Source organism: Dipodomys ordii, unplaced genomic scaffold (assembly GCF_000151885.1).
Source record: "Dipodomys ordii isolate 6190 unplaced genomic scaffold, Dord_2.0 Scaffold1, whole genome shotgun sequence".
NCBI classification, from domain to species: domain Eukaryota; kingdom Metazoa; phylum Chordata; class Mammalia; order Rodentia; family Heteromyidae; genus Dipodomys; species Dipodomys ordii.
The window spans coordinates 66,781,480-66,809,134 of record NW_012267217.1 but is presented as its reverse complement, the minus strand read 5'-3'; the positions used below and the strand labels follow the sequence as shown (position 1 = coordinate 66,809,134).

At 59.2% G+C, this 27,655-nt stretch overlaps 1 protein-coding gene across 1 annotated transcript in view; it reads right to left on the bottom strand.

Moving 5' to 3' along the window:
* The window catches only part of Mlph (melanophilin), a 28,730-nt gene extending 5,117 nt beyond the window's left edge, over positions 1 to 23,613 (bottom strand). The window contains exons 1-7 of the mRNA XM_013037986.1: positions 23,504 to 23,613; positions 14,490 to 14,711; positions 14,221 to 14,333; positions 11,330 to 11,433; positions 9,164 to 9,368; positions 6,891 to 7,030; positions 1,379 to 1,555 (exon numbers count right to left, since the gene is read on the bottom strand). Of these exons, the coding sequence (XP_012893440.1) occupies positions 1,379 to 1,555; positions 6,891 to 7,030; positions 9,164 to 9,368; positions 11,330 to 11,433; positions 14,221 to 14,333; positions 14,490 to 14,711; positions 23,504 to 23,613 (1,071 nt within the window). The remainder of the gene's footprint in view (positions 1 to 1,378; positions 1,556 to 6,890; positions 7,031 to 9,163; positions 9,369 to 11,329; positions 11,434 to 14,220; positions 14,334 to 14,489; positions 14,712 to 23,503) is intronic.
* Positions 23,614 to 27,655: the final 4,042 nt, after the last annotated feature.

Below are 27,655 nucleotides of genomic sequence, written 5' to 3'. Positions count from 1 at the left end.
CCTGCCTCTTTCATTCCTTGCGTGCTTCAGGATTTCACTGCTGATCTTTGAACACACCAAGCCCGACCCTATCCCAGGACCTTTGCATATGTTATTCTGTCCGCCTGTGTTCTTGTTCCCCTCAATTTTCTGTGTGGGTGCTCCTCCCGTCTCCTCTGCTCATTCACCCTGCAGGTTGTGGGGTTCCCCCTACTCATTGCCTTCATAGCCCTCTTGATGAATGCTGGTGCCCGCTTGTTCCTAAGAATGAAAGCATCGTGGAGCAGCTGGCCTGGGTGCTCACCGGCATCCTCGGGCCCTCACGGCCATGCTGGGACGGGGAGTCAGCCTCTCACGGCCGTGCTGGGATGGGGGTCACCTCCCTGGCCGTGCCGTGCCTCACTGGGCACAGGCGGGCACCGCTGGGGCCGGTGCGGGCGGCCTGCAGCCGGGGCACCGTCCGCTTTCCGCAGCGCTCCAGTGGGGAGAGCAGCGCAGGCCCAGTCACCCTGTGCCACTCGGGCCTGGGCCTGGTCCAGGCCTGCGTCCAGCGCGGAGCAGCAGGGCCGAACTAACATCTCAGCCACCCCCAGCTCCTGGTCACCGGACGGACAGCATCCAGAATGTTCTCTCACCTGCCCCTCTCAAGCACAGGGCAGGGGGAGGATGGGTCCTGTGGGGACCGCCAAGCCCATGCTCTGTCCCCCTGGCCTCTGGGGGGTGCTATCAGCACTGCCCGGCCGCGTGGCTGGCGCTGGCCCCCTTGGGGAACCCGTACCCCCACCCCAGGCCTTGGAGCTACCTCGCTCTCGGCCTGCTCGACTTCGGACGCCGTCTTGGCCACTCTCTCCTCCAGCTCAGACAGCTCCTCGTCCGTGGTCCTGCTGGGTGGGACAGCGTCCCAAGGGGCCTGGGGGCTTCTCCGCAGGTCTGGGAGACCTGCCGTTGGCCACACCTGAGGGTGGACGCTGGTCACCTCGCAGTCAGCGCAGGGCCTGCTGGTCTCTGAGCCCCAAGCGCCCCTCCTTGGTCCTCCCTCCCTCTCCCTCCCTCCCTCTCCCTCCCTCCCTCCTCTTCTCCCTCCCTTCTTTCTTTTTTCCTTTCTGCAGTACTGGGGTTTGAACAGAGGGCCTGTATTTTTTCTTTTTTCTTCTCTGCTGCTTAGGATCGAGATACGCTCTGTGAACCTTCCTGCCCAGGCTGGCCTTGAACTACAGTCCATCCATTCTCAGCCGCTCATGGTCAAGCACGGCCTGAGTCATGAGAGCCTGGCTGCAGTCCACTCTTAGCGGCCGACCTCCGGGCAGCCGGCCATCGGCCTTGCATAGGGCTGCCCGGCTGCTCACGCAGGACCGTCCATCACGTCCATCACGCCCGGCCTCTGGGCCTGGTCACTCACCTCCGGGGCCGCGCTGGGCAGGACGCCAGCTGGACCGGCCTCCGCCTCCCGGCCTTCCTCTTCCTCTTCCTCTGTGGAGTTCCCCTGGTCACTGATGTTGGAGGTCAGTTCCTCCAGCCTCCTTCTCAGGGCCTCCTCCTCCATGTCGGCCTCCGAGTGTGTTCCGGTGGCCAGATGCTAAGCAGAGCAGACGGGGTGCTGAGGGGTGGCCACGGGAGGGTGGGGGGACGGGGGGCGGGGGTACGGGAGGATGGGGGATGGGGGGATGGGGGGACGGGGGGATGGGGGGACGGCAGCCGCCCCACGCTCTGCTCCGGGCCCGCGGGAGCGCGGTCCCGCCTCCTCTCCATGTGAGCCCAAGGACGCGGCCCTTCACCAAGGGCTTCGCGCCTTGTTCCAGGATCCCTGTGTCACCTCTGCCCGTCTTCCCCACAACCATTCCTGCAGGCTTGGCCTTCCGAAGGTGCCGGGGCCTGTCTGTCTGCCACCATCTCCACAGCTCTGCCTGGGGCCTGTCTGTCTGCCACCATCTCCACAGCTCTGCCTGGCTCACCTGCCCCCTGCTGCAGCCCGGCCAGCACAGTGGCCTCCCAACTGCCCGCCTCACTTCTGTCCCTGCACCTATAGCCTTCCCACCATCACCCCCTCCTCCACCCCATGTCACCCTCCCAGAGAAGCGTGGGTCCAGAACCCCCACTGCCCCTGCTGTGTGAGCAAACTCAGCCCCGACTTCCTGCGCCAATGCCACCCAGAGGCCAGGGCTTTGGGGTCCGTTGGGATCAGAGGCAGTTGTGAGGGTTGGTGGGCTCCCAAAGCGGAAGAAGGGCTGGGGGTCCTGGTACACAGGAGGCTGAGGCTGGGAGGTCTCGAGTTCAAGGTCCTTCTGAGCTACACGGTATTAGGATTTCAAAAGGAGGAGGAGGAAGAAGAGGATGGGGAGAGGAAGAGGAGGAGGAGGAAGAGGGGAAGAGGAGGAGGAGGAGACCAAGAGGAGGAAGAGGATGGGGAGAGGAGGAGGAGGGGAGGAGAGGGAGGATGGGGAGAGGAGGAAGAGGAGGGGAGGGAGAGGATGGAGAGGGGAGGAGGAGGGGAGGAGGAGGAGGAAGAGGATGGGGAGAAGAGGAGGAGGCAGTGTGCGCGGGTGAGTTTGCTCTTCCCTGCTACGGATGTTCTGCTGTGTTCCGGCACAGCCCGCGGCCCTCGCCATGCTGGCCCGGACTCTCTGGTCTCCAGAACGGCAGGGAGCAATTCCTTATTTTTTTATTATTCTTTTTGTTGGTCGTGGGGCCTGAACTCTGGGCCTGGGCGCTGTCCCTCAGCTCTTCAGCTCAAGGCTAGTACTCTACCACTTGAGCCACAGCACCACTTCTGGCTTTTTCTACTTCTGTGGTGCTGAGGAATCGAACCCAGGACCTTCATGCATGCAAGGCAAGTACCCTACCACTGAGCCACCTTCCCAGCCCAAGCTCAGGGATGGTGCCTAGGCCCTGAGTTCAAGCCCTGGACTGGCACACACAGAGAATACAGCCTTGAAGACAGAGAGCACTTTACCCACCCATCCTCAGCTGGTCCCACACAGCCGGTGGCTGGGTCTGGCCGCCGCCTCCTCCTCACCCCTCCCTTGGGGGTCAGGCATCCACACTGCTCGGGAGAGCCGAGCGCAGGAAGTTACTCACGGCCCCTGCCCCGCTCACCCACCGGCATCTGATCAATTTCCTCTCTGAATGAACCTATTAGCTATTAGGTCAGCACGGCCCGCACCTGGGCCTCTCAGCAGGACACGAGGAGGCTGATTAGATTGGGCTGATGGGGGAGCACCCGGCATTGTCTGGGGTCTCTTTTATGGGAGTCCTCTTTCCTGGTAAGGCCCAGAAATGGGAATCCTTCAGAGCCTGTGGTGCCAGCCTGCAATGCCAGCCTCCAGAACCACAGTGGAGCAAAGCTCTGCTCTTTGTAAACTACCAGGGAACAGTTCAAGTAGCACAGTTGGGCCATGATCTGACTATAAGCACGTGGTACCTGAAGCCCTCACCCAGGAGGCGCCGGGGCCCCTTCCCAGTGTGGCCAGGCCCCACACTGTGGGTTCCACCAGGCTCCTCCCAGCTCTGATTTCTCGTTCCCTTTCTGGTTCTTTCCTGCCTGAAGTCCTCGGGGCTCTGGCTATGGGGTGGCCCTGGCTTGGCCGGGAGGAAGGGGCTCACGTGTGGGGTGGGGGAGGAACGCTCTGGCTCTCTGAGCTCCGTGCAGAGTCCGGCCCGGGCTGGGAACCTCTGGTCACGGCCTCCACGGCCAGAGCTGCAGCCCTGCGCTCTCTGCCAGCAGGGGGAGTTACCTGGGCTGCGGGAGGCGGGACGGCCATGCTCTCCAGGTGTGTGAGCAGCTGTTCCACGGCGGACACGCGCTTGCTCAGCTCAGAGATCTGCAGCAGAGACAGAGGAACGGTGGCCTTCGGCCGGGACGCGGCGCCCACCTCCGAGGCCCATCCCACCCGGCCACCGCCTGCCTCGCGGCTGGGGCTCGCCGTGAAACCTCTCCTCCTTTCTTTCCTTTCAAAAAATTTTGGCAGTGCTGGGGCTTGAACTCAGGGCCTACACTTTCACCTGGCTTTTTAAACTCAAGGCTGGAACTCTATCCCTTGAACCACAGCTCCACTTCCGGCTTTTTGCTGGTTCTTTGGAGATAAGCGTCTCCCAGATGGTCCTGCTCAGGCTGGTTTTGAACCTCCATCCTCAGATCTCAGCCTTGTGAGTAGCTAGGATGTCAGGTGTGAGCCGTGGATGCCTGCCTGACATATCTGACATATCCCTGACGTATCTGACCTCACCAAGCAGAACCTGGGAACGGAACAAAGGCAGAAGGCGATGGTTGTGGGGTGGGGGGGAGGAGACAGCGGTGAGCCGAGAGGTTGAGCCACATGGAGTGGCCAGGTTCTAGAGGTGGTGACCTGATCATCGTGCGGGGCAGCCATGGTCACTGTGAGTCTGATCTGCAGAGCCAGGCGTGAATTAAGCCGGTGACCAAGCCAGGGTGCTGAGCTAGTGAGCGCCGGGGTCAGATGACCTCAGCGGCCAGAGCATCTCATCCTGAGTCACCAGACCCCCGGCCCCGCCAGCCTCTCAACTCCCGGGCGGAGATGGAAAAATCAATGCCTCTTAGCGTGCTTTCTCCTGCCAGGCGCATCTTTCCCTGAATTATTGAATTTTCGTCTCGCCGGGCCCTCAGAGAGGGAAATGACGCCGCGGAGCGCCAGACACTGCGCAGCTGGGCAGGTAATTAGTTCCATCTCCACGGTGCTGGGTGAGAGGAGGTGTACGCTGGAAATGTCCAGCCCAGCGTGGCGGTCCTGGGCCGGCCTTGAGCGGCAGCTGGGGTGCGGGCCACACGGCTCTGGTCCATTTGGGGTGATCAATACCCGGGAGCACTCGGCGGGGGCCTCTGGGCCCGGCAGACGGGGCGCACACAGGGACTTGGGGTAGGAGGGGAGCTTCCCCTCCCCCGTCAGTGCCCACTGAAATGCCGCATTCAGCCGGAGGCCAGGGAGGACAGCCCCCCAGGAGAAGCTGGTTGGGGGGTCTCATCTGGGTCTAGAAGGAGGCGGGGAGCTGGGGCTGGAGGTGGAGGAGGCTGTGTAAGGTCCAGGGGTGGAAGGCACTGGCAAGCTGGCTCAGTGGGCCTCCGTCCTGCCCTGCCACGAGGCCCTGGCCGTGGGAACGGGGACAGCAGGCCAGCCCGGGCACGGGCCACAGTGCAACCCTGGCTTCTGTCTGGTGTCTATCAAGTCAGTCAAATCCAGAGTAGCTTCTTGGGGCCTCTGCAAAGGAAAACCCAAGCAGCTTCATTCTCTCTGGGACACGCCAGGAGATGTGGACATGCCTTTAATCCTAGCCATCACGGGGAAGAGAGTTCCAGACCAGCCTTGGGTTAGCAAGACCCTGTCTTATAAAACCAAGGGTTGGGTTGTCACTTGGTGGTAGAGCATTTGCCTAATGTGTGTGAGGCCTTGGCTTCCAGCCTGGGAAGAAAACAAGCGAGAGGGGCTTCTCCCTGTCCCCCTGCTTCTCACTTCTTTCAGAATTTTCTTTTCTTGCCCAGTGCTGGTGGCTCACATCTGTCATCCTAGCTACTCAGGAGGCTGAGATCTGAGGTTCATGGTTCGAAGCCAGCTTGGGCAGGTAAGTCCATGAGTCTCATCTCCAATTACCTAGCAAGAAGTCAAAAGTGGAGCTGTGGCTCAAGCCTCTGGAGCAGAAAAGTCTAGTGAAAATGAAAAGCCTGAGGGTGGGGGGGGGAGGGTGAGGGGAAGAGGACGGACCATGAGCACCTAGCTTGCAGTCTGGATGTAACAAGACTGGCATTTGCAGTTCACAAATGGAATACAGACCTGGTGTGGGTGTTCACAGGCCGTTCTAATCTGAAGATGATGAGGCCAGCCAGCGCTTCGGGGTTGGCCTGGCCCAGCCAGCTTGTGGCCGGGGAGGGCCAGAGGGAGGGCCTGGGCTGCTCCTCTCCCACCTCCTGTTCCAGCTTGTGGAAGCGGCCCTTACGCCATGGCCTGCACTGTCCTTGGCACGACCAGAGCCCTGGCCCTGGCCCCAAGGACATGGCTGTGATCCTGGGTTTGGGGACAGTGGTCTGATGGGAGAGGCCATCCAGGATGCTGCTGCCCCTCAGGCCACCAGCTCTCCTCACATATAGACCCCTGGCCAATGGGGGGGGGTTGAAGGAAATAAAAGGCACTGGGAATAACTGTGGAGAACATCCAGGAAGTAGCTGGGGAATCACTCCGAGGAGGCATACGAGTAGTTCGCATCCTCCAGGCTGCCCAAAGCCCCCCTTTTCCAGGCTGAGTAACAGTCCATATGCATTTCATATCTGTTCCTTGTGGACGGACTCGGGGTTTGTAGCCCCGTTTTAGCCATTGTGAATCGTGGCTACAATTCTCTGCTTTCAATTCTTTGGGGTTATCCTCAGGAGTGTGTGTGTGTGTAAACTGGTCCTGGCTCGAATTCAGTAGTGTCTGGCCACTGCCCCTGAGCTATTTTGCTCAATGCCACTTGAAACACAGTTCCCCAACGTTTTGGTGCTTAACTGGAAATAGGAGTCTCATGGAATTTCCTTCCCAGGCTGGCTTTGAACCGTGATCCTCAGATCTCAATCTCCGGAGTAGCTGGGCTTACAGGCGTGAGCCACTGGTGATGGATTACATTTTATTTTTTAAAGACAGGGTCTCCATATGTGGCCACGGCTGGCCTTAAACTTGAGATCCTCCTGCCTCAGCCTCCTGGGTGCTTGAATTACAGGCATGTGCCATCACAGCTGGCTTATTTGTAATTTGTTTTGGAGAACTAAAAGATCAACTTCATGGTATGTGAATTCACTTTCAGTAAACGACACATGTTTTCATGAGATAGCTTCCTGAAATGGGCAATGTTATAGCTCCAAAGCACGGGAAGCTTTGCTTTTTCCTGACGTGGCTCGGGAAGCAGGGAGATGGATTCCTGAGTCCCGTTACCTGACTTGCCGTGGCAGAGCGGTCTCTCCGCTTGGAATTCTGGGAGGCGGCCCTGTGAGCCTGGCTGCTGTCTTCATCCGACGTGTCCACATCAGCCAGGTACCGCGAGGGGAGCCGCCCCTTCTCTGAGGCACGAGTCCCTTAGGAGGAAGAGAGGCTTGAGAGACTGTGCACACAAACCTGAGATGCGTTCTCTTCTGAGGGCAGCTCGGAGCAGGTGAAGCTGTGTCTGGGCTGAGCAGATTCCTGCAGCCCCACTGCCAGCCTCGAGGTGGGGCTTAGCACGTGCGCAGGGCAAACCTGAAGTCAGAACTACGAGAAACCCCGAAGTCCCAGTGTGTGAGGACGGAGGGGCTGGGACACTCCCATGAGGGGGGGTGATTTGGAAGTCTGTCCACTGCCGTGCTTACTCAGTGATTTGCCCTGCTCTGCCCTGCCTTTCTCTCTCTCTCTCTCTCTCTCTCTCTCCTGGTCCTAGGGCTTGAATTCAGGGCCTGGGCACTGTCCCTTAGCTTTCCCACTCAAGGCTGGCACTCTACCACTTAAGCCACAGCTCCATTTCTGGATTTTTGGTAATTAATTGGAATAAGAATCACATGGACTTTCCTGCTTTGGCTGGCTTTGAAATGTGACTGTCAGATCTCAGCCTCCTGAGTAGCTAGGATTGCAGGGGTGAGCCACTGGTGTCTGGCTCAGTTTTTTTTTTTTCACTTTAGACCCATGATTCATAACCTCCATGTTGGATTGTGCTTTTCCCTGGGTCTTAGGGGAAGTAGGCGCATGCCCCCTCCCTCCTACCCCCCTCCCCCCCCCCGCCATATCCTCATCCTCACCCAAATTACTGTCTGGGCTTCTACTTGGCTGGGATGGCACCACCCAGTGCCGCCTGCCAGGGGGCACCCAGATTCCCATGGGAATGGATGGCCTGGGTTCCAGTGAGAACATGGCCCCCTTGACACAGCCCGGGGCCCTGCAGAGAACACAGACTCCCCCTCCCCCCCACAACCCCAAGGAGACTACACTCAAGTCACTAAGCCTCACGATTCAGCAGGCAGCAGCCGTTAAGGCGCAGCCCGGGCAGGAAAGCCCCTGAGACTCTTCTACAATGAACTACTGAAAGGCTGGAAGTGGAGCTGTGGCCTTGAGCAGAAAAGCTCAGGGATAGCATGCAGGCCCTGAGCTCAAGCCCCAGGACTGGCATAAAATCAGAAGAAGACACTTCGGGCCAACCTCACACGCGTGTGCTCTCTGGGCACCGCCCCTCACACGCGTGTGCTCTCTGGGCACCGCCCCTCACACGCGTGTGCTCGCTGGGCACCGCCCCTCACACGCGTGTGCTCGCTGGGCACCGCCCCTCACACGCGTGTGCTCGCTGGGCACCACCCCTCACACGCGTGTGCTCGCTGGGCACCGCCCCTCACACGCGTGTGCTCGCTGGGCACCGCCCCTCACACGCGTGTGCTCGCTGGGCACCGCCCCTCACACGTGTGTGCTCGCTGGGCACCGCCCCTCACACGCCTCATTCTCTCTCTGCCTCTTCCTGGCACCCTTGCAGCCATGGAGGGGACACGAGGCCCTGCAGGCTGTCAGCACTTCTGCACTGGGGGGGAGGGAGAACCCCTCCTTCTCAAAGCCCCCAGGGTCTGTGAGGACCATGAGGTCTTGGTCCTCAGGTCACAGGGTACGGGGCGTGGGGTCTCCCGCGCCCTGGCTACCCGTGGTGCTCAGGCGCCGCTGGGAAGGCCGCCCAGCACTGAGATCTGACCTGCCAGGCTGCCGTAGGTGCCCGCGCTTGCACAGGCTCCCTGATGCCGGGCAGAGGCAGAGAGCCAGAATTTCATTTTGGACGCAATCATTAGATGGAGCCAACTGTTTCTCCTATTTCTGGACCTCTGGTCTGCGGTGGGTGCTTAGGCCTGTGCTGTCAATCACCACGAGCCGTCAACCAATCGCCGTGTGCGGTCGATCACCACGCGCAGCCTTGCCTGGCATTGCGTGACCAGGGATCTCAGCATGTCCCTCCCCCCCCCAGCAGCAGGGATGGGGGAGGGGTGCAGCAGGGATGGGGGAGGGGTGCAGCAGGGATGGGGGAGGGGTGCAGCAGGGATGGGGGAGGGGTGCAGTAGGGATGGGGGAGGGGTGTGCAGCTGCTTTGACTTCATTTCTGAGCGTCGCACCAGCTCGCTGTTCAGGCAGCCAGTGTGTCTCCAGCCAGCAGGCTTCGGGGTGGGCTGGGGTGGGCTGGGGGTCCCCGCCCCACCGAGGGCACCCACCGGGCATGCCAGCGGTCCCCTGGGCTGTCCTGTGGGCGTCTCCAGGTGGGCACGGCTCAGCAAGCGCCTCCACCCGGGAAGGTTCCAGGCTGTCCAGAAGCTCCTGTGGCTGCGGGTGTCCGCCGGGGTCCCCCGAGTCCACCTCCTCCAGCACCTCTGCCTCCTGGGAGGCGGCGTCCCCCACGCAGGGCTCTCCTGACAGGGACTGGACACGGGGCGGTCAGCCGGGAGCCTCGTGGGCACTGGGCTTCCTGCCCGAGCTCTCTGGGGCTCGGACTCCCCCAGAGACCATTGCTGTGAGGTCTCGGGCTGGGAGCTGTTTGGGGGGGTGTTTGTGCTGTTATTATAGTGACCCTGGAAGGTCGGAGGGTGGGCTGACGGCGATTTTGGGGGTCTCAGCCCTGTGCTGGGTGTGGGGACCTGGGGGGCTCCACTTGCAGTGGCCGCGGGGCGCAGGGCCTGTGTCCCATGTGTCCCCTGTTTCCTGGGCCTCTGTCTGCCTGGTGCGGCCTCAGGCTTTCGCCTGGCCTGCCCCCCACCCCAAAGTCTCGGGGTGAGCCTTGGATGGGTGAGAAGGTTCCGGTCTTCTGTCCCCACTTCCTTCCCCAGGCCCTTGAGGCCACTGACCCGCAGGCTGTGTGGCTCGGCAGAGGCCCAGGACAGGCCCGGGGCATGGCCGCAGGGCTGGGTGGTGTCCGAGTCCTCCTCACAGTCCAGGTCGTGGAAGGACAGCAGGCGCCTTTGCTGTGCGGTGTGAGATGAGGAGGACTGGAGGCCGAGCAGCCTGGCCGGGAGACCGGCCTCCCCACTGGCCCTCCTCTACCAGCCTCCCCCTCCCCACCTCAGCCTCATCCACCAGCCTCCCTCTCCCCGCTGACCTCCTCCCTCCACCAGCCTCCCCCGCCAGCCTCCCTGTCCCCACCCAGCCTCGTCTACCAGCCTCCCCCTCCCCACCTTGGCCTCCTCTACCCGTCTCCCCATCCCCACCTTGGCCTCCTCCACCAGCCTCCCCGTCCCCACCTCAGACTCCTCCACCAGCCTCCCTGTCTCTACCCAGCCTCCTCCCTCCACCAGCCTCCACCTCCCCACCTTGGCCTCCTCTACTTCTCCCCCTCCCCACCCAGCCTCGTCCACCAGCCCCCACTCCCCACCTAGGCCTCCTCCACCAGCCTCCACCTCCCCACCTTGACCTCCTCTACTTCTCCCCCTCCCCACCTCAGCCTCCTCCACCAGCCTCCCTGTCCCCCCTTGGCCTCCTCCACCAGCCTCCACCGCTACACTAAAACCAAGCCAGGGTGAGCCCTCAGGGGTGAGGGGTCCACCTGCCCCAGGAGACTGCTGTCCCCTAAGTCACAGCTGAGCTTGGAGGGGTGTGGCTGGCAGCCATGGGCGCTGCCTGGGCAGTGGGTGCTGTGGGGCCACGAGGCGCTGGCTTTGGGGTGCACAGGCAGGGTCCCCCGCTGCTGTTCTTCAACTAGAGCAGGGTTACTCTGAAATCCCTCCCTCCCTACGGCTAAGCTCGCCCCTCACACCGATTCCCGTGGGGCATTGCGGGCAGGCGCATTCTGGGAGCTGAGCAAAGGACTCCATTCAGATCACGTGCAATGACGCCCGTGGTTCCCACGGCCCAGTCACTCCTAGAGAATCCGCGCTGCCTGCCCTCCAGCTGGCACCGTGGCGTGACCCTGCCCCGCACCAGGGGCCACCCAGCGGTCTCCACCCCCCAAACAAATCAAAACACATGGCGGTAAAGAACAAGAAAGGCTGTGGCTGGCGGTCAAGGTCCACAGCTTCCTGCGGCTGTCCTGTGAGCGCCGCCTGCACAGCGGGGCGCGGGCTGGCGCCGGCTGCCCAGACACCGTGTCCACGGGCCGGGCCTCCCAGCACTGCCCGGACACCGTGTCCACGGGCCGGGCCTCCCAGCGCTGCCCGGACACCGTGTCCACGGGCCGGGCCTCCCAGCGCAGCCCACCCATGGCCTGTTCCCAGCTTCTGAGGGACACCTCCGCTCCCATTCTCTTGGCCTGGGGGGGGGGGGCGCTGTCTGCGCTGGGCTGGGGGAAGCAGCGGCCATGGAGGCTGGCCCTGGGGGTGGCAGTGGAGACCCGGTGGGGTCTGGAGGAGGCGAGGCTGCCTGGGAGGGGCTGGTGCCTGGGCAGGACTTACTCTGCTGCCAAGAGCTGGGGCCTGGGCCTCCATGTCCAGTTGTCCCTCCTCGTCTGTCTGTTCGCTGTCCCCACTTCCCTCTCCAGGACATGGCTCAGGCTCGCCTGAAACAGACAGCTTTATGTCTCCACCCAGGAAAGCCAGACCCGAAGGAAGCCATCCATCTGACCATCCGTTCACCCACCACCTCCCCATCCCTCCCTCCTGCCCGCTCTCCTTCCCTCCCTCCCTCCCTCCCTCCCTCCTTCTACTCACCCACTTGCCCATCTATCCATCCACCCATCTAACCACTCACCTGCCCACCTGCCTCCTGCCTGCTCTCTCCTGCTCCCCCTCACGCCCACTTCTTCCTTATTCATATCCAGCCAGTCAGCCCAGCTCCCACCAACTTCATCCACTGCAGAGAAGGGCCACGGCTGGCCCCCACGGCCGATCCGAACATCACTTAGAGAATCTGTCCCCAGAATCCACCCTGAGGTAGGAATTCTGCCTGCGTGCAGGGAGGGCAGGAGGGGCGGAGGCGGGCCTGTTGGGGTGACAGGGCAGTGGGGCGCCTCAAGTTCTCTGGGATCCTTCCAGCTATGGCTTGGGACAAGGCTTTGAGCCATGCTGATCACCTGTCTGGTCCATCCGTGCTAAACAAAACAAGAGCCACGGAAGCATCTTCCATGGTCCACGCTCCTGACTTAGAATGGGGGCTCCTGACCTTACTTGGGGGGTAACACAAGAAAGAGCCATTGGAACACAAAGACCATCATTGTTGGCTGGCTCTGCCCTTTGTAGGGCAAACTAACTGTGTCTACAAGTACTACAGGAAGGCCCTCAGGGTCCCTACCCAGAGGCCCTGGAGGCAGAGCCTGCATGCCTGGGTGGAAGATCAGAGAAGACCAACCCATCACCAGCTGAAACAGGTCTGCACTGGACCTTGTCAGGTTTTGCAAGATTCACTTTAGACCCCCCCCCCCCCCCGCTTCCTAGCAGCACTATTTCCTTGTTCTGTATTCAGGATGCTCCAGCAGGAGTCAGAGCCCAGAGTGTGGGGTGAGGACAGAGACCACTGTGGCCCAGGCCGGGCTGGAAGTGGGACCTTGGCAGGGGCAGCGCTGTTGGTGGTTTGCTTTCCCTGATTCACAGCGCCACCTTCTGGCCACCAGTGGTGACCATTTTGAAACCCTAGGCCTGGTTGTGCCCAACTTTCTCCTCTCTGTCAACTGGCTACAAGGGACAAGGGACAGCACACAGGGGGGACACCGTGACTTAGAAGCTCCACATCTGCTCTGGGTGTTCCTAGACACGAAGCCTGGCAGGTACTACGCAGGTGCTCAGCCCTGCACAGGGTGTCACCTGGGCAGTTCGGGCTGCTCAGCCCGCGTGCGGGGCCAGGCCCAGTGCAGCAGCATGGATCCAGTCAGGGACGAGGCTGCTCCAGTATGGGACTGGAACTCAGGGCTGGTCTGGGTCGGTCCCTTAGCTTGTTTTTTTTTTTTTTGTTGTTGGTTGTGGGGCTTGAACTCTGGGCCTGGCTCAGCTCTTCAGCTCCAACATGAGTGCCCTACCACTTGAGCTACAGCACCACTTCTGGTTTTCTGGTGGTTCATTGGAGATAAGAGTCTCATGGACGTTCCTGCCTGGGCTGGCTTTGAACCATGATCCTCAGATCTCAGCCTCCTGAGTAGCTAGGATTACAGGTGTGAGCCAGCAGTGCCCGGCTCCTCAGTTATTTTCTATGTAAAGTCTTATTTTATGCCTGGCCCACCTGACCTGTGATTTTTGAGCTTGCTATCATGTCCAGCCATTGGTTGAAATGGAGAGCATAGAACTTTATGCCTGGGCTGGCCTTGAACCAAGAACGCCAATCTACATCTACAGTGGTGAAGATTACACCATGTGCAGCTTAGCTCTCTTTCTTCTTCCTTCTCCTCCTCTTCTTCCTCCTCCTCCTCTTCTTCTTCCTCCTCCTCCTCCTCTTCTTCCTCCTCCTCCTCATATTCCTCCACCTCCTCTTCTTCCTCCTTCTTCTCCCCCTCCCTCTCTCTCCTATCAGTATACTAGTACTGAGCGGTTTGAACTCAGAGCCCTGACTGCTTGCTTCACCTACTTGCTCATGGCTCTGCTCAGCTGTTTTGGCCATGCCTCTAGCCCAGCTATTTGCCAGTTAAATTGGAGAACAGAGGCTGGTGGACTTTCTCGCCTGGGCTGGTTTTCAACCTTGACTCACCAATCTTAGCTTTCTAAGTAGCTAGGATTAAAGAGTGAGCCACCAGCGCCTGGTTCTTCCTCAGAAGCATCCAGGCCTCTAAGCTATTGGTGTAGGGGACGCCATGTATAGAGATTCCATTAGCAGCTGTGATAGGGAAAGCCAGCGTGAGTCCTCACCTTGATGTGAAGTTCTGGAAGAAACACAGCTTCAAATAGTAGGGATGCCAGCACCCAGTGGGAACTCTCAGGGGGTCAGAGAGAACCCGTGGGCCAGAGGTAACAGGCCTCAGACAGGACACAGGAAGCAAGAACAGACAGGCTGGAGGGACCCAGTGGCTCCCGCCTGTCATCCCAGCTACTCAGGAGGCTGAGATCTGAGGATCACAGTTCAAAGCCAGCCTGGGTAAGAAAGTCCCTGAGACTCTTTAATTAACCAGCAAAAAGCCAGAAGTGGAGTTGTGGATCAAGTGGTAGAGCATCAGCCTGAAGCAAAAAAGCGAGTGCAAGGCCCTGAGTTCAAGCCCCAGTACACACACGCACTCACACACACATTCACACTCGGACGCACGCATACACCACACACAGGAAAGAAAAAGAATGGATAGGTCAGTCCTCCCCCGTCCCTCCTCCCTGCCTCGGAGGTGTTAGCACACAGGAGTACCCCCCCCCCCACCGCAGTCGCCCCTGCTCACCTGGCCCCTGCCGCCGCCCGCAGAGGGACCGGATCACTTTGGCGCTGCCGAAGCGTTTGAAGCGGGCTCTCACGTGCTCGTAGTACCATCCCAGAGAGCCCATCTGCACCACCCTGCGTGGAGAGGAGCCGGGCCGGGGTGCTGCCAGGGGTGCCCAGGTGTGCCCCACGCTCCCCTGCCCGCCTCCTCCCCCGAGCCAGCCCCGCCCGAGTGAAGCCAGGGGCGGGGGGAGGGGGGAGGGGGGACAGCCGCGGGGCGGCCCGGCTCACCTCGCCAGGCGGCAGGGGCCGCAAAGCCAGCCCTGCGCCTCGGCCTGGGCCTGCCCGCAGCTCCCACAGGTGAAGAGGCCGCAGGCCTGGCACTGCCTCCGGCCGCTGGCGAGGAGCTGGAAGGGCTGCAGGCAGTGGGCACAGAGGCTCTCGTTCAGATGCGCCGTGTCGGACAGCAGCTCCCTCCTGGAGGCTTGCTTCCTGATCTTGTCCTTCAACTCCCTGTGGAAAACGGGAAAATAAACACAGAGCTGCCGGGCGCCAGTGGCTCCCGCCGGTCACCCTAGCTACTCAGGAGGCTGAGATCTGTGCATCCGGTTCAAAGCCAGCCCGCGGCAAGAAAGTCTGGAGACTCTTATCTCCAATTAACCACCCAAATGCCGGAAGTGGAACTGTGGTCCAAGTGGTAGAGCACTAGCCTTGAGCACAAAAACCGAGGGACAGAACCTAGACCTAGGGTTCAAGCCCCAGGACTCCACCCCTCCAGCCACACACGCACACTCACACACACACACACACACACGCACGCACACACACGCACACGCACACACACACACACTATGCAGATATATTGTGCATCAGGCTTTGAATGTGTGCATATATGAAATCAGACACACACACGCATACACGCACATATGTGCACACACACACACACACACACACACACTCGTCCTCTCTCCTCTGCAGGAATCTGTGACTCAGAGTTGGGCAGAAGCATCACAGCCACCCTGACCCACAGTGCCAACTCCATGCCACTCTCCCTCTCGGGGTGGGACCAATTCATCTCAACTCCGGTCCTGTGCTTCTCGGTGGACCAGTGTTGGAGGCTGGACTTGTAGGAACGAGCGGCAGTGCACTGGCCTTTCTGTGGCCTTTACAGCTGGGCCTGCGCGGGGTGGCAGGGCCCTGGGCCTGTCATAGGGTCACGGAGTCCCCAGGCAATGCCAGGTGACAGGCCCCGGGCTGTTCCTGCTGAGCAGGGTAGGGGTGGAGTGCTTGCTTTGGCTCCATTCCAGAGCAGTTACCCAGCACCCAGAAGTCCCAGGCAAACCAGCATTATTCTAGAATAACCAGTCTTGGACCACACATACACAGCATCCTGGTGAGCACCACACTGAACGGCTGGAAAATGTACCCCCGATAAAAATGAGTACGTTCCTTGCAGTGGGTCTCGGAGGGCGTCATCCACACAGAGTGTTTTTATTTTTGGAGGAGATATAGCATGAATCCATTCTTAGCGACCAAAGCAGGTGAGCGTGGTGGCAGTGTCTCCTGAGAGACCTTGACCCTCCTACCTAAGGCAGGTCTGACCTCTCTGCTGAGCAGCTGGGATTCCAGGTGTGTGCTGAAGTGCTTGGACTCCTCCACTCCTCCACCTATCCAACTGAAGTGGGAACTCTGGGAAAAGATGGTGTCCGAGGCAGCAAGTGGCTGATGGGGAGATCACAAGGCCCCAACCTATGCTTTAGTTTCTTTGCTCAAAGGGTGGGATGGAATGGAGGGGTGGGTGCAGGGTGAAGTGTCAGTTGTGTGTCCAAAATACACCAACTACATTCCTTTGCTTGGACAAGAAGAATGGGTGACGCTGATCACTTTGATCACGAAGACACGTGAATACACTCTCCCTCCCTCCCCCGCAAAGAACAGGAAAGGAGCTGGGCTGTCATGCTAAAGGGGGCACCAGGCTGTGGGTGACCCAGTGGAGGAGGATGCATTCCAGAAGCAGGCCAGCGCAACCTCGCCAAGGCCAGGCTGGGCCTCCGGCACCCTTGCCTCAGGTCTCTGGGGGTTTCCGGCTGGAACAGGACCTGGGGAGACTCTGCTCCCTTTCCACCTGTGCCAGGGCCCGCTGCGCCATGATCCCCAGGTCCCCAGGGACTGTCCTGGTCCTCCCTTCCCTCTTCGCTGTTCTTGTGAGGCCCTGGTGGGCACGGGGGGGCCCGAAAAACCCCCTCACCCCAGCTCACATGCCCAGCCACCCACGTTCCAGTGCAAACTGCTTCTGCTCTGCCACAAAGCAGCTTTGAGGCCTGGGGACACGGAGGCCCGGGGACACGGAGGCCGGGGACACGGAGGCCAGGGACATGGACCTGCCTTGGTGGCGGGGACACTGCTCTGCTTGACTCGAGCAGCAGGTCCCCAGATTCCAGAGGCTGCACTGAGATTTTACCCCTAGCCAGGAGCCAGGCGTCTCAGACACAAAGTGTGGACTCTGTGTCCCCCAACCCACTCGCCCTCCCCCTTAGGAAACAGAGCTAAGGCTCCTCGGGGACTGGAGAGCGGATCCCCGGAAGGCCTGAATGAACACCGTGGGCGATGGGATGGGTTGATGGGAGCTCCGAGGAGGGGTGGCCTGTGAGTGGGGCAGGACGTGGGTGGCCGTGTGTGTGTGTGTGTGTGTGTGTGTGTGTGTGTGTGTGTGTGTGAAGGACAGGCCACAGCCACAGCCACAGCCGCAGCTCAGAGGCGCCGCAGCGAGCTCCAGCCCTGATGGCATCTGCACACCCCAGGCAGCTGACTTCCTGTCCCAGCCCAGCCCAGCCCAGCCCAGCACTCCTCCCTGCGGGGCTGGGGCCAGATCAGCAGACCCGCAGAGCTCCTCTCCCCCTCTCCCTCCCTCCTCCCATCCTTCCTCTCTCTCCCTCCCTCCTTCTCTCTCTTTCTTTCTCCTTTCCCTCCCTCCCTTCCTCCTTCTTTCCCTCCCTCCCTCCTTCCTTCCTTCCTCTTCCTTCCCCTCCCTCCCACCCTTCCTTTCTTCCTTTCTTTTTCTTTCTTTCCTTCTTTCCCCTTTCCCTCCTCCCTCCCTCCTTCTTTCCCTCCCTCTCCCTCCCTCCTTTCTTTTTCCCTTCCCCTTCCTTCCTTCCTTCCTTCCTTCCTTCCTTTCTTCCTTCCTTTCCTTCCTTCCTTTCTTCCTCCTTCCTTCCTTCCTCTTTCTGTTACTGACTTTTTTTTTTTTTGGTCAGTTGTGGGGCCTGAACTCTGGGCCTGGGTGCTGTCCTTCAGCTCTTCAATTCAAGGCTAGTGCTCTACCACTTGAACCATAGCGCCACCTTTGGCTTTTTCTGTTTATGTGGTGCTGAGGAATCAAACTCAGTGCATACAAGACAAGCACTCTACCACTGAGCCACCTTCCCAGCCCTTCCTTCCTTCCTCTTTCTTAACCCCTCTTTCTCTCTTTCCTTCTTTCTTCCCTTTCCTTCCTTCCTTCCTTCCTTCCTTTCCTTCCCTCCCTCCCTCCTTCGCTTCTTCCTTCCTTCCTATCTTCCCTTCTCCTTCCTTCCTTCCTTCTTTCCTCCCTCCTTCTTTCCCTCCCTCCCTCCCTCCCACCCTTCTTTCTTTCTTTCCTTCCTTCCTTCCTCTCTCTTACCCCCTTTCTTTCTTTCTCTCTCTCTTTCTTTCTTTCTTCTTCTTTCCCTCCCTCTCCCCCCCCCCCCCGCCCCCGTGTGGGTGTGCCTGGCTACAGACTGCTTATTTTTAATCCAGCCGTTTGCCCAGGGCTCACCTGAGAGCGCTTTCAGATTCCCAGGAATGACTGTGTGTTTGTGGGGGGGCAAATCCGCGTCACACCTGTTTGTCTTTTGGGGAAGCTCCGCAGGCCTAATATTTGCTTTGTGGGCTGAGGCCTCGCAAGACGGGCTGTTCTGCTCAGGGTCTGGAGCCCAGGGCTGAGTCACTGAGGCTGGGAGCTGCCGGCAGCCTCCATAGGCAGGAACTTTAAATGACAGCACAGACTCCAGCTCCCTGTGGTGCGGGCTGGGGCATCCTCTGGGCTTGGGTCCAGGAAGGGGGAGCCCCAGGAATTCTAGGTGCTTCCAGGAAAGGGAGAGGCGTTCCCACCAAGGTTCATTTATATAAAAAAATAACAGCTGGGCCCCGGTAGCTCATGCCTGTCAGTCATCCTAGCTACTCAGGGGGCTGAGATCTGAGGATCGCAGTTCAAAGCCAGCCTGGGCAGGAAAGTCCATGAGACTCTTATCTTCAATAAACCATTCAGAAAACCGGAAGTGGTGCTCCAGTGGTAGAGCGCTCGCTTTGAGCTGAAGAGCTGAGGGACAGTGCCCAAGCCCAGAGTTCAAGCCCATGACTGAAAAAACAACAAAACATCAAAACAACAACAACAACAAGCAGCATGGGATGGCCTTTCCTGTACTTAAAACACTTTTCAGATCCCAAGCCGCACAGTGGGACGTGGAGCACCTGGAAGGGGAGAGGCTTCCGAGCCCCAGCTCAGACCGTGGGGCGTGGCAGGGGACGGAGGAGCGCCACGAAAATATCACAGGGACACAACAATCTACAAACCAAACAACCAGCGCTGTGCTATAAACAAGCTTTCAAAGAGAGAGAGGGATGCGAGGAAGGAGTCTACAGTTCAAAAAAAAAACTTAATAGACACGCCAGCCTGAGCCAGGCACGGAGGGCAGTCCTTAATCCTGGGGAGGAGAAACCTGAAATCCAGCCTCACCCGGGCTCAGAGAGAAGGAAACAGTAACTAAGCAAAAGGTCTAGACCTTGGCTGGGGATGTGTGGGGAAATTTGAACACGGATCAAACGTTTGAAGTAAGGAATTACTGTTAATTACTTTGGATGTAATAAAGCATTTTGCAGGCTGGGCACCAGTAGTCAACCCTGTAATCCCAGCCACTCAGGGGGCTGAGAATGGGAGGATCACAGTTTGAGGCTAGCTCTGGCAGGATGTTACACGACTTCTTTTCAACCTGCTGTGGGCCTGGCCTGTGCCTGTGGTCTTGAGCCCCACGGAGGCTGAGATTGGGGTGACCATTCCAGGACGGCCTGGGCAGACAGGGCCGAGGGACTCCACCGTGTGGACAGAGGCTGGACATGGTGGCTCTGGCCTGTCACCCAGAAGCCATGGGAAGCCTCAGAGAGGAAGATCACAGGCCAGGGCCATGCCTGGGTAGAACCCGGGACCCTAGATTCGAGACAGCCTGTGGGAAGTGTGGCTCCGCTGTAGAGTGTCCGCCTAACAAAGGGCAGGCGCTGAGTCCAAGCCAGGTACTGCCCATCGGAAGCCTCATGGGTAAGAGAGATGCGGGGTGGTGACCCCCACAGCAGCTCGCACCCCGGGGCGTCCTCCGTGAACAGGGGTGAAACAGCCTCATGTCACAGGATTGAGTAGTGGTGGGTGGCGTGAACTCCGCTGGTACAGCGCGGACCTGTGCCAGGCGCCGGCGACGCGTGGTCCCCAGGGCTCCAACGTCCTGAGGCTGAATGAGGAACTGGCATGGTGTTCCCTAGACGCTGCGGGGCCGGGGGGACGGGAGACAGCCACGTCCCAGCAGGGGTGGGGTCTCTTTGGGGTGGGGCTCGGGAGGGTCCGCGGAGGATGTGCAGTCAGGGATTCTGAGCGGGGGTGTGACACGACCTGCTTCTTTTTTTTGTCTGTCATGGGGCTTGAACTCTGGGCCTGGGCGCTGTCCCTCAGCTCTTCAGCTCAAGGGTGGTGCTCTGCCACTTGAGCCACGGCGCCACTTCCAGTTTTCGGGTGGTTCATTGGAGGTGAGACTTTCACGGACTTTCCTATCCGGGCTGGCTTTAAACCATGATCCTCAGATCTCAGCCTCCTGGGTAGCTGGGATGACAGGTGTGAGCCACCAGTGCCCCACTGGTTCTGATTTTGATCAGGTGATGCTGGGGTAGGGAGGGTGCGGGGGTGGGGGGGAGTGGGGACAGCCAGCACGGGTGTCCTCTGTGTCACTGAGGGATGCGAGTGGGCCTGACCTGGGCTGGCACTGAGGGGCGGCGGGCAGCAGCTGTGCTGGGCACATTCCCAGGTGCGCTGACTCAGTGTGGGAGGACAGCCGGAACCCTGCGTGCGTGACCTCAGCAGCCAGGACGATGCTCGCAAGGGTGCGGACGAGGCGCCTGACAGAGGGCCGGGCACGCACCCGCGGCCGGAGTCAGCCGATCTAAGGTGAAGCCCGCTCCTGGACGCCAGCTGTCCCACCGCCTTGGAGCCAGGGGCCACGAGGCACCATCGCTACCAAGGCCAAGAGAAATCCATCTGCACACGAAGGGCCCCCATGGGAGGTGCAGGCCGCGGAGCGGCCAGTGCTGCTCACACTCCTGGGGGACGCTGGCCCCCAAGGTAGAGGGTGGCAAGGACAAGGGCCTGGGGGCCAGCCTCAGCACTTCCAACAAAACAAAACCAAACCAAACCCAGCAATGCGCAACATCCACAGAGCCTAGCAAAGCCCAAATTCCTGGAGGCGATGAGGTCACTGGGCACGGGATGACCGCTCCCGGGGTGAAGACAGAAGCTGGCCCGGGGCGCAGGGCGCAGGGCGCAGGGCGCAGGGCCTGCCCTGAGCAAATACGTTTGAAGGTGAGGAAGGTCATTCAGAGGAGACCGAGAAGGATGGACTCAAATCGAGCAATGAGTGCTGAGTTAGGCCTGTGAACGCGATGAGATGCCGCTGGTCATCTTTTTTTTTTTTTTTAAGAGCAAAATGAAAGGAACCCTCCTTCTTTTTCACTCAATAGTGCCTCGAGAGCTGCTCAAGTCAACGTCTTCCCAATGGCACCGTTCCTAACGGGCGCTGCAGTAAGCAACCCAACGCTACCCTTGCTTTCATCAAAGCCCGCTCTTTCCGTCCTCACCACGGTGGAGTACCCGACACGCCCAGCCGGCAGACTTGGCTTTCGGTGGCTGTCCTGGCACGTGACTGTCCGCACAGTCTCAGGGCTCACCCACAGCGAGACTCAACACGGGACGGGGCAGGGGTGGGAAGAAGCTAGTTCTGTCCCAAATCGCTTTCCAAAGCCAACCCCCTTAGCATCCGAACCAAGCATGTCTTTTTCCTGAGGCCCGGTGTCCTGAGCGGTCAGGCCGGGCCTGTCCCCTGTCCTGGGAGCAGTTCGCTCCCCGATCCTCAGTGCAGGCTCGGGTCACTCCAGGGCTGGGGCAAGGTACTGTGCTCCCCAATCCCCTTCCTGAGAGCCCCTCGCCGCTCCTTGCCAGGCTGGACCAGGCTGCACACCAAGGGTCACGTCTTTTGGAGTGTGTGTGTGTGCTGGTACTGAGGCTTGAACTCAGGGCCTTGAGCTCTTATTTGGCCTTTGGGCTCAAGGCTGGTGCTCTGCCACTTAAGCCATTCCTCCACTTCTGGCTTTTTGCTGCTCCACTGGAGATGAGACTATCTCAAATCTGAATGTCTATGTTGGCTTTGAACCTCAATCTCTGATTCTCAAATCTCAGCCTCCTGAGTAGCTGGGGTTACAGGTGTGAGCCTGTGAGGCTCCCTGCAGAATCCGGAGTCTTTGTATCATCATTCAATTCTACCCTTTTAGAGCATCGGTTTTGTCTGCTCTGGGAAATATGTAAGTAATGTTTTCTGACCTAGGAACTCATATGTCTGTCTGCCCGTCTGTCTCATGACCTCATTTTTTGTTCCTGGAGTCAGGCCAGACTTGCAAACAGGCTTCTCTTGGGTGGAGGCAGCTGAACCTACAGTGGCAGGTGTAACAGGACAGTGGACAAGACCCAGAGTAACAGAAACAAGAAGAACCAGGAACCGCTTTCTGTTTCGGGGACTCTCCACCTCCCGCAGTGCAGCCAGCTGGAACTGTGTTCACCCACCTGCAGGCCGCTGTGGCTTTGCACCTGACCAGACAGGCCTCTAGTGCAGTCCTTTATGACACAAACATAGGAGCACAACCTCTTCCCCCCTGAGGGCCCTTGAGGCCTTTCGGGAGCCCCTCTCTAATCCCTCAGCCTCCAGCAGACACCACAGAGCGGCCTGCTACAGCGCCCCCTGCTGGCTCCTGGCGGAGCCCAGGACAGGCTAACCCACCAGGAGGGTGGTGTCTCTCCTCTGCCATTGAAAGGAAAAAAGGAAAGACAGGAAATGGATGGAAACTGGGTTCCCAAGACACAAGTTTCTCTTGGGTGACTCAGATGGCAAATCTCTTTGTAACAGAAAGACAGATCGTAAGACGCATGGCTGATGGGCTCAGATGTGAGGAAGAGGCCACAAGCCAAGGAATTCAGACAACTGGGAGAGACCAGGAAGTATATTCTCCCTGGGGCTGGCAGGCTGAGCCCGCCCTGGGGCTGTCCTGACTTTAGCTCCGCAGACGGCCAGAGTTGTGAGGGAGAGACTTGTGTTTCTTAGGTTATAAATTTATAGTTTACCTTATGGAGAGAGAGCAGTCCCTGGAATGAACACCAAGACCACCAGTGCTGTGTTCTGTGCTCCAGAGAATGTTCTACACCCACTGTTAGCATAACCCTGCTGTTAGTGTGGGCCCGCTGCTTGTGTACAGCCACGGCTCGTGTACACTTGCTGTTCATGTACATCCACTGTTTGGGTACACCTGTTTGTGTATAGCTGCTGTTCATGTCTGCTCATGTACGCCTGTTGTTAGTGTGGGCCCACTGCTTGTGTACAGCCACGGCTCGCGTGCGGCCACTGTGCGTGGACACCTGACACCAGCACGTCTGAAACCACGCCTGCTCCTGCTCCAGGAGAGCTGACCTCAACGCTCTCTGCTCAGTGATTCAAGCCGTGACCTTGGAGTCACCTTTAACACCTCCCTTTCTGGAGACCCCACATCCAATCCCTGGGCAAAGCAAACATGCTGGTGCCGCCTTCTGCGCCCACCGACCATATCTCTGTAGCTCACTGCCAGCCGGGACTCAGAGGAGGACCCTTGGCCTCCATCCCCCCCGTGTGCCTCAGGTCTCAGATCTCCTCTCCGCCTCTTGCTCACTCTGCTCCTGTTATGCCAGGTGCCCCCCTGTACACGAGGCTGGGGTCCCCCTGGGGGAGGGAGCCCCTCCTGCTGTCCCAGTGGCAAGACGGGAAGAATGGGAATGGAAGCTTAGCAACAGGTGGCTCTTTTTAATCCTCAGGGTAGAGCCGCTCCCTAGACCACGGTTTCCTGTTCACGCCTTTCCCCACCTCTGCCCCACACCCACCCCTGGCCCCCGAGGAGCGGACACGGCCACTCAGCCCTACGAGAACCGGAGCTCCACGGCTCAGGCCCACACTCACTCCAGCCTTTCTTCTTCTCTCCTTCTGAGGTCGAAGTCCCGCTGAACCACCGCCCAGATGTGCGCTGCCTCCTCATCCGTGAGCTTGGAAAGGTCCAGTTTCTTCCCCATTGCCGCTTCTCCTCTGGTTCTTACCTAGAAAACCACAAGGTCACAGCAGGTCAGCCCAAGAAGCCTATGGATGCTGGCCAGGCCACACAAAGAGGCAGCACTGAGCCTGCCAGTCCCTTAGCTCCTCCGTGCACTGGGCAGAATCCCCTCCCTTCTTCCCTCCCTCCTTCTACCTTCCCTCCCTCCTTCCCTCCCTCCTTCTTCCTTCCCTCCCTTCCTCCTCCCTCCCGCCCACCGTTCCTTCCTTCCTCACTCCCACCCCTCCACCTTCTTTTTGTTTTGTGCCAGTACTGGGGCTTGAACTCAGGGCCTGGGTCCCATGCCTTCAGCTTTGTCACTCAAGGCTAGGGGTCCATCAATTGAACCACAGCTCTACTTCTAGCTTTTTTTCTGGGTAATTGGAGATGAGTCTCACAAATCTTCCTGCCTGGGCTGGCTTTGAACTATAATCCTCAGATCACAACTTTCTGAGTAGCTAGGATTACAGGTGTGAGCCACTGGTGCCTGACTGTTTTCTGAACAGGCCAAGGGTTGACTGGAAGTTGGCATCATTTAGTAAGTCTTGTGCACTTTTAGCTCATTTAAATGAGTCCATGTGTAAACTATTCACACTAGATTTCACAGGGGAAGCATCTCAAACTTCCTACCCTGGGTAACATGCATGCACACACACACGTGCATACACATGCACACACAAGCACGCACACACATCCACTCATGCACACATACACAGTCACTTTCATTCTGTTTCCTTTAAGAGACCAATGACAAAGATCCCTTTCCCACTCTTTCCTTGAGTTCAAATCCCAGTGCTGCTGAAAAGCTGTACCAACCGAACAAAGTAAAAACTCACCCCAAACCAAACCAACCAAACCACACCATTCCCATCTGCTCCAAAAGGCCAGCCTTGTGGGGTTCAGAGTTCCAAGGCCCTGTGTGAACTTAAATCTTGCAGACCTAACCTTTTTCAAGTATAGTCGAGCCTGCTTGGTGTGTGTGTGTGTGTGGGGTGGCCTGGCATCATCTTTGAGCACTGAGGCGCTCCAGCCTCAGAGCCACTGAGCAATCAATCGGATGCACTTGGCAAACCTGAAGAGCCGCATTTGTTAGAAACAAGCGAGGGGGTTTCCCAGTCCAGACGGACACCCTGCAAAATGAACATCTCCCAGAGCCCGCGGCTGGCCACAAAAACATTCCCCACACATGTCTTGTGTTAACATGGGCGAAAAACAACTTCTCAAAACTGTCTGCCCCCATCTGCCCACTCCCAAGCCCAAGGGTGAATATGGCTTTGGCAGTCACCCCTACTTCCAGAGGGCAAGAAGCACCCCAAGGGAAAACACACCCCCTAGGACATGTGACGTCTGGTTTCTAGAAAACAAGCAGTTCTCCTCTGAGGATGACTGGGCTCATTCATTTTTGTTTTCCATTCCTCTGGGAAAGCAGAAGGATCACGAGGCGCGCAGTGATGGGCGTCTGTTTGCAGGAGCGGCTTGGGACCCGCAGCCAGGCTCTCGTGACTCCGCTGATGTGGAAGCCAGAACTCCAGGCCTCCACGAAGCCTCCTCAGGTGTGAGGGGGCAGAATGCAGGGCTGGGACGGGGGAGAGGCCACGGAGAGGGGCACAGCACCCCCACCTGGCTGGGAAACCCCATCCTGGAGGTCCTGGGGGTCTCAAGTTCAAGGATGGTCTTATGCACCAAGAAATGATGCAGGGAAAGGGGTTCTTGGGGTGGAGAACACACGGCATCCCCACAGCTAAGCCAAGAACGTCCCGCCCCCCCCCCCCGTGGGTGAGGGCAGAGCTACACTGTCCGCTCGCTTTGTCTGGTCCTCCCACAGACAGCTCCCGGTCACCGTGCACCTGAGCCCAAGCCCACGCCCAGCGGGCGCCTCGTCGGGCTCACACTGGGGACCTTTTCTCTCTTTGTCTGATGGTCTTTAGAGAGAGCAGGGAGGAGCCCGAGGCTGGGTGGAGAGGACGCTGGCCTCCCGGAGAGGCAGCCCAGACCCAGACCCCAGAAGGTCAAGGGCGCATCGGCCTCACCTTTTCTGCATTTGCATTGATAGTTTGGCCAAGCTGAAGGGAAAGCAGGTGAGGCTCATTCCCATCTCCCCCAACCCCGGCTCCTCAGGACAGCAGCCCGTGTGGGATCCCCACCTACCGAGCAAGCGGAAAGGGGTGTGCAGGCCGGACACTGGCCGGCGGCTGCGGGACGCCCTCTGACTCAGGGCAGGCGTGTGCCGGGCAGTGTTCTGCTGATGGGTGGGGCAGCGGTGCCACCGTGCCCTGGGTGGTGCCCTCCCCCCTCCCCCTGGAGCTGACAAACAAACCCTGCCTCGGCGATCTGGCGCGGTGGCGTGGCTGCTCTGTGCACACAGCTGGAGCCTTGGCTGCCATCAACAGCAGATGGGCGTCTGTCCAGCCAGGGGCGCCGTCCCTGCCCACAGCAGGGCACCACAGAGCTGTGCCACTGAACCATCCTCGGCCACTGCCCGCGCCACGGGCTCCGGCCGGCACCTAACGCCTCCGCTCCAGCTTGCGGCTGCACAGAGGGGAGAGCTGGGCTCGCGTTCAGTCGGCCACAGCCAGCCCAGCACCTGGGACAGGGGCCCCTCCTCTCAGTGTCTCAGTTTCCCCATCTGTCCTGCAGACAGGGGTTGGGCTCCGTGAGCTCTCCGGTAACCCAGTGCAATGCTGGATGACGGGAGGAAGAGGTGTGGTGGAAGGGGTGGTGGGTCTCACTGGGAAGTGTGTGTATGTGTGTGCATGGGTGGGTATACGAGTGCTCCTGGGGTTTGAACTCAGGAAATCATGCATCAAGGTATGCCCTCTGCCACTTGAACCATATCCTAGCCCTTTTGACATAGCTATTTTTTTCAGGTAGGGTCTCTTGCTTTACCCCTGAGGCCAGCCTCGGACCCTTGTCCTGCTTACCACCTGCCACAGGGTTGATCTCACAGGCTTGTGCCACCAGGCTTGGCTTATGGATTGAGATGGGGGCTACTTCACTTTTTAGCAGGGACTGGTCTCAAACAGCAATATTCCTCATCTCTGCCCTTTGAGTGGTTGGTGTTATAGGCATGAGCCGGTCAGTCCTCTGGGGCTTGAACTCTGGGCCTGGGTGCTGTCCCTGAGCTTCTTTTGCTCAAGGCTGGTGCCTTACCACTTGAGCCACAGCACCATTTCCAGCGTTTTTTTTTTTTTTGAGTAGTTTATTGGAAATACGAGTCTCACAGACTCTCCTGCCCAGCCTGGCTTTGAACCATGATCCTCAAATCTCAGCCTCCTGAGCAGCTAGAATGACAGGTGTGAGACTCTGGCACCTGGCTGGGTTTATTTTTTTTAACACAAGAACAAGACAGCCCCAAAGGCTGCCAGCCATTCTGATCCGGGCACGTCTGGACCTCCCTGATGCATTCACCGAGGGGCACTGAAGGGTGCCGTTAACTTACAGTCTCTGGGACCTCTGAACCCCGCTCTGTGCCCTCAGTCAGTGGCTTTGTAATGCCTTAATCAGCAAGGCCCATTAACGTGTGTGTGTGTGTGTGTGTGCGCACACGCGTGTGCCTGGCATCATCTGTTCTCAGTCAGTCAATGCCATGAGGCACCTGCCATTGTCCCTGTCTCCTGGACAGGACACTGGGGCTGGGTGGGGGTGGGGAACAGCTCATATCCCAAGCAGGTTCCATGGTAGGAACGAGGCCTGGGAGCCGGGGGACAGACATGCGCCTGCAGGGCAGCGGTGAGCGGGTGGGGCGACGGTGTCACCCTCACTGCCGGGGTCTGCAGCCTGACCTTCCCCCTGACTCCTGTCCTGGCTGCGCCTACTGGGCGGGGGCCTTGACCTTCATCATCCCTACCCCCAGGAAGCAGCGTGGGCCAGAGGACCACTGGGGATGAAGGGCACAGGTGCCTTCGGGTGGAAGCCGGGGCAGGCTGGCTCTAGTTCAGTGGGCTGGAGATCGGTGTCTAGGCCGGCCACATTTTGGGGTTCACAGTCAGCTTCCATTGGGACTGGAGGCCCTTGCCCACAGACCC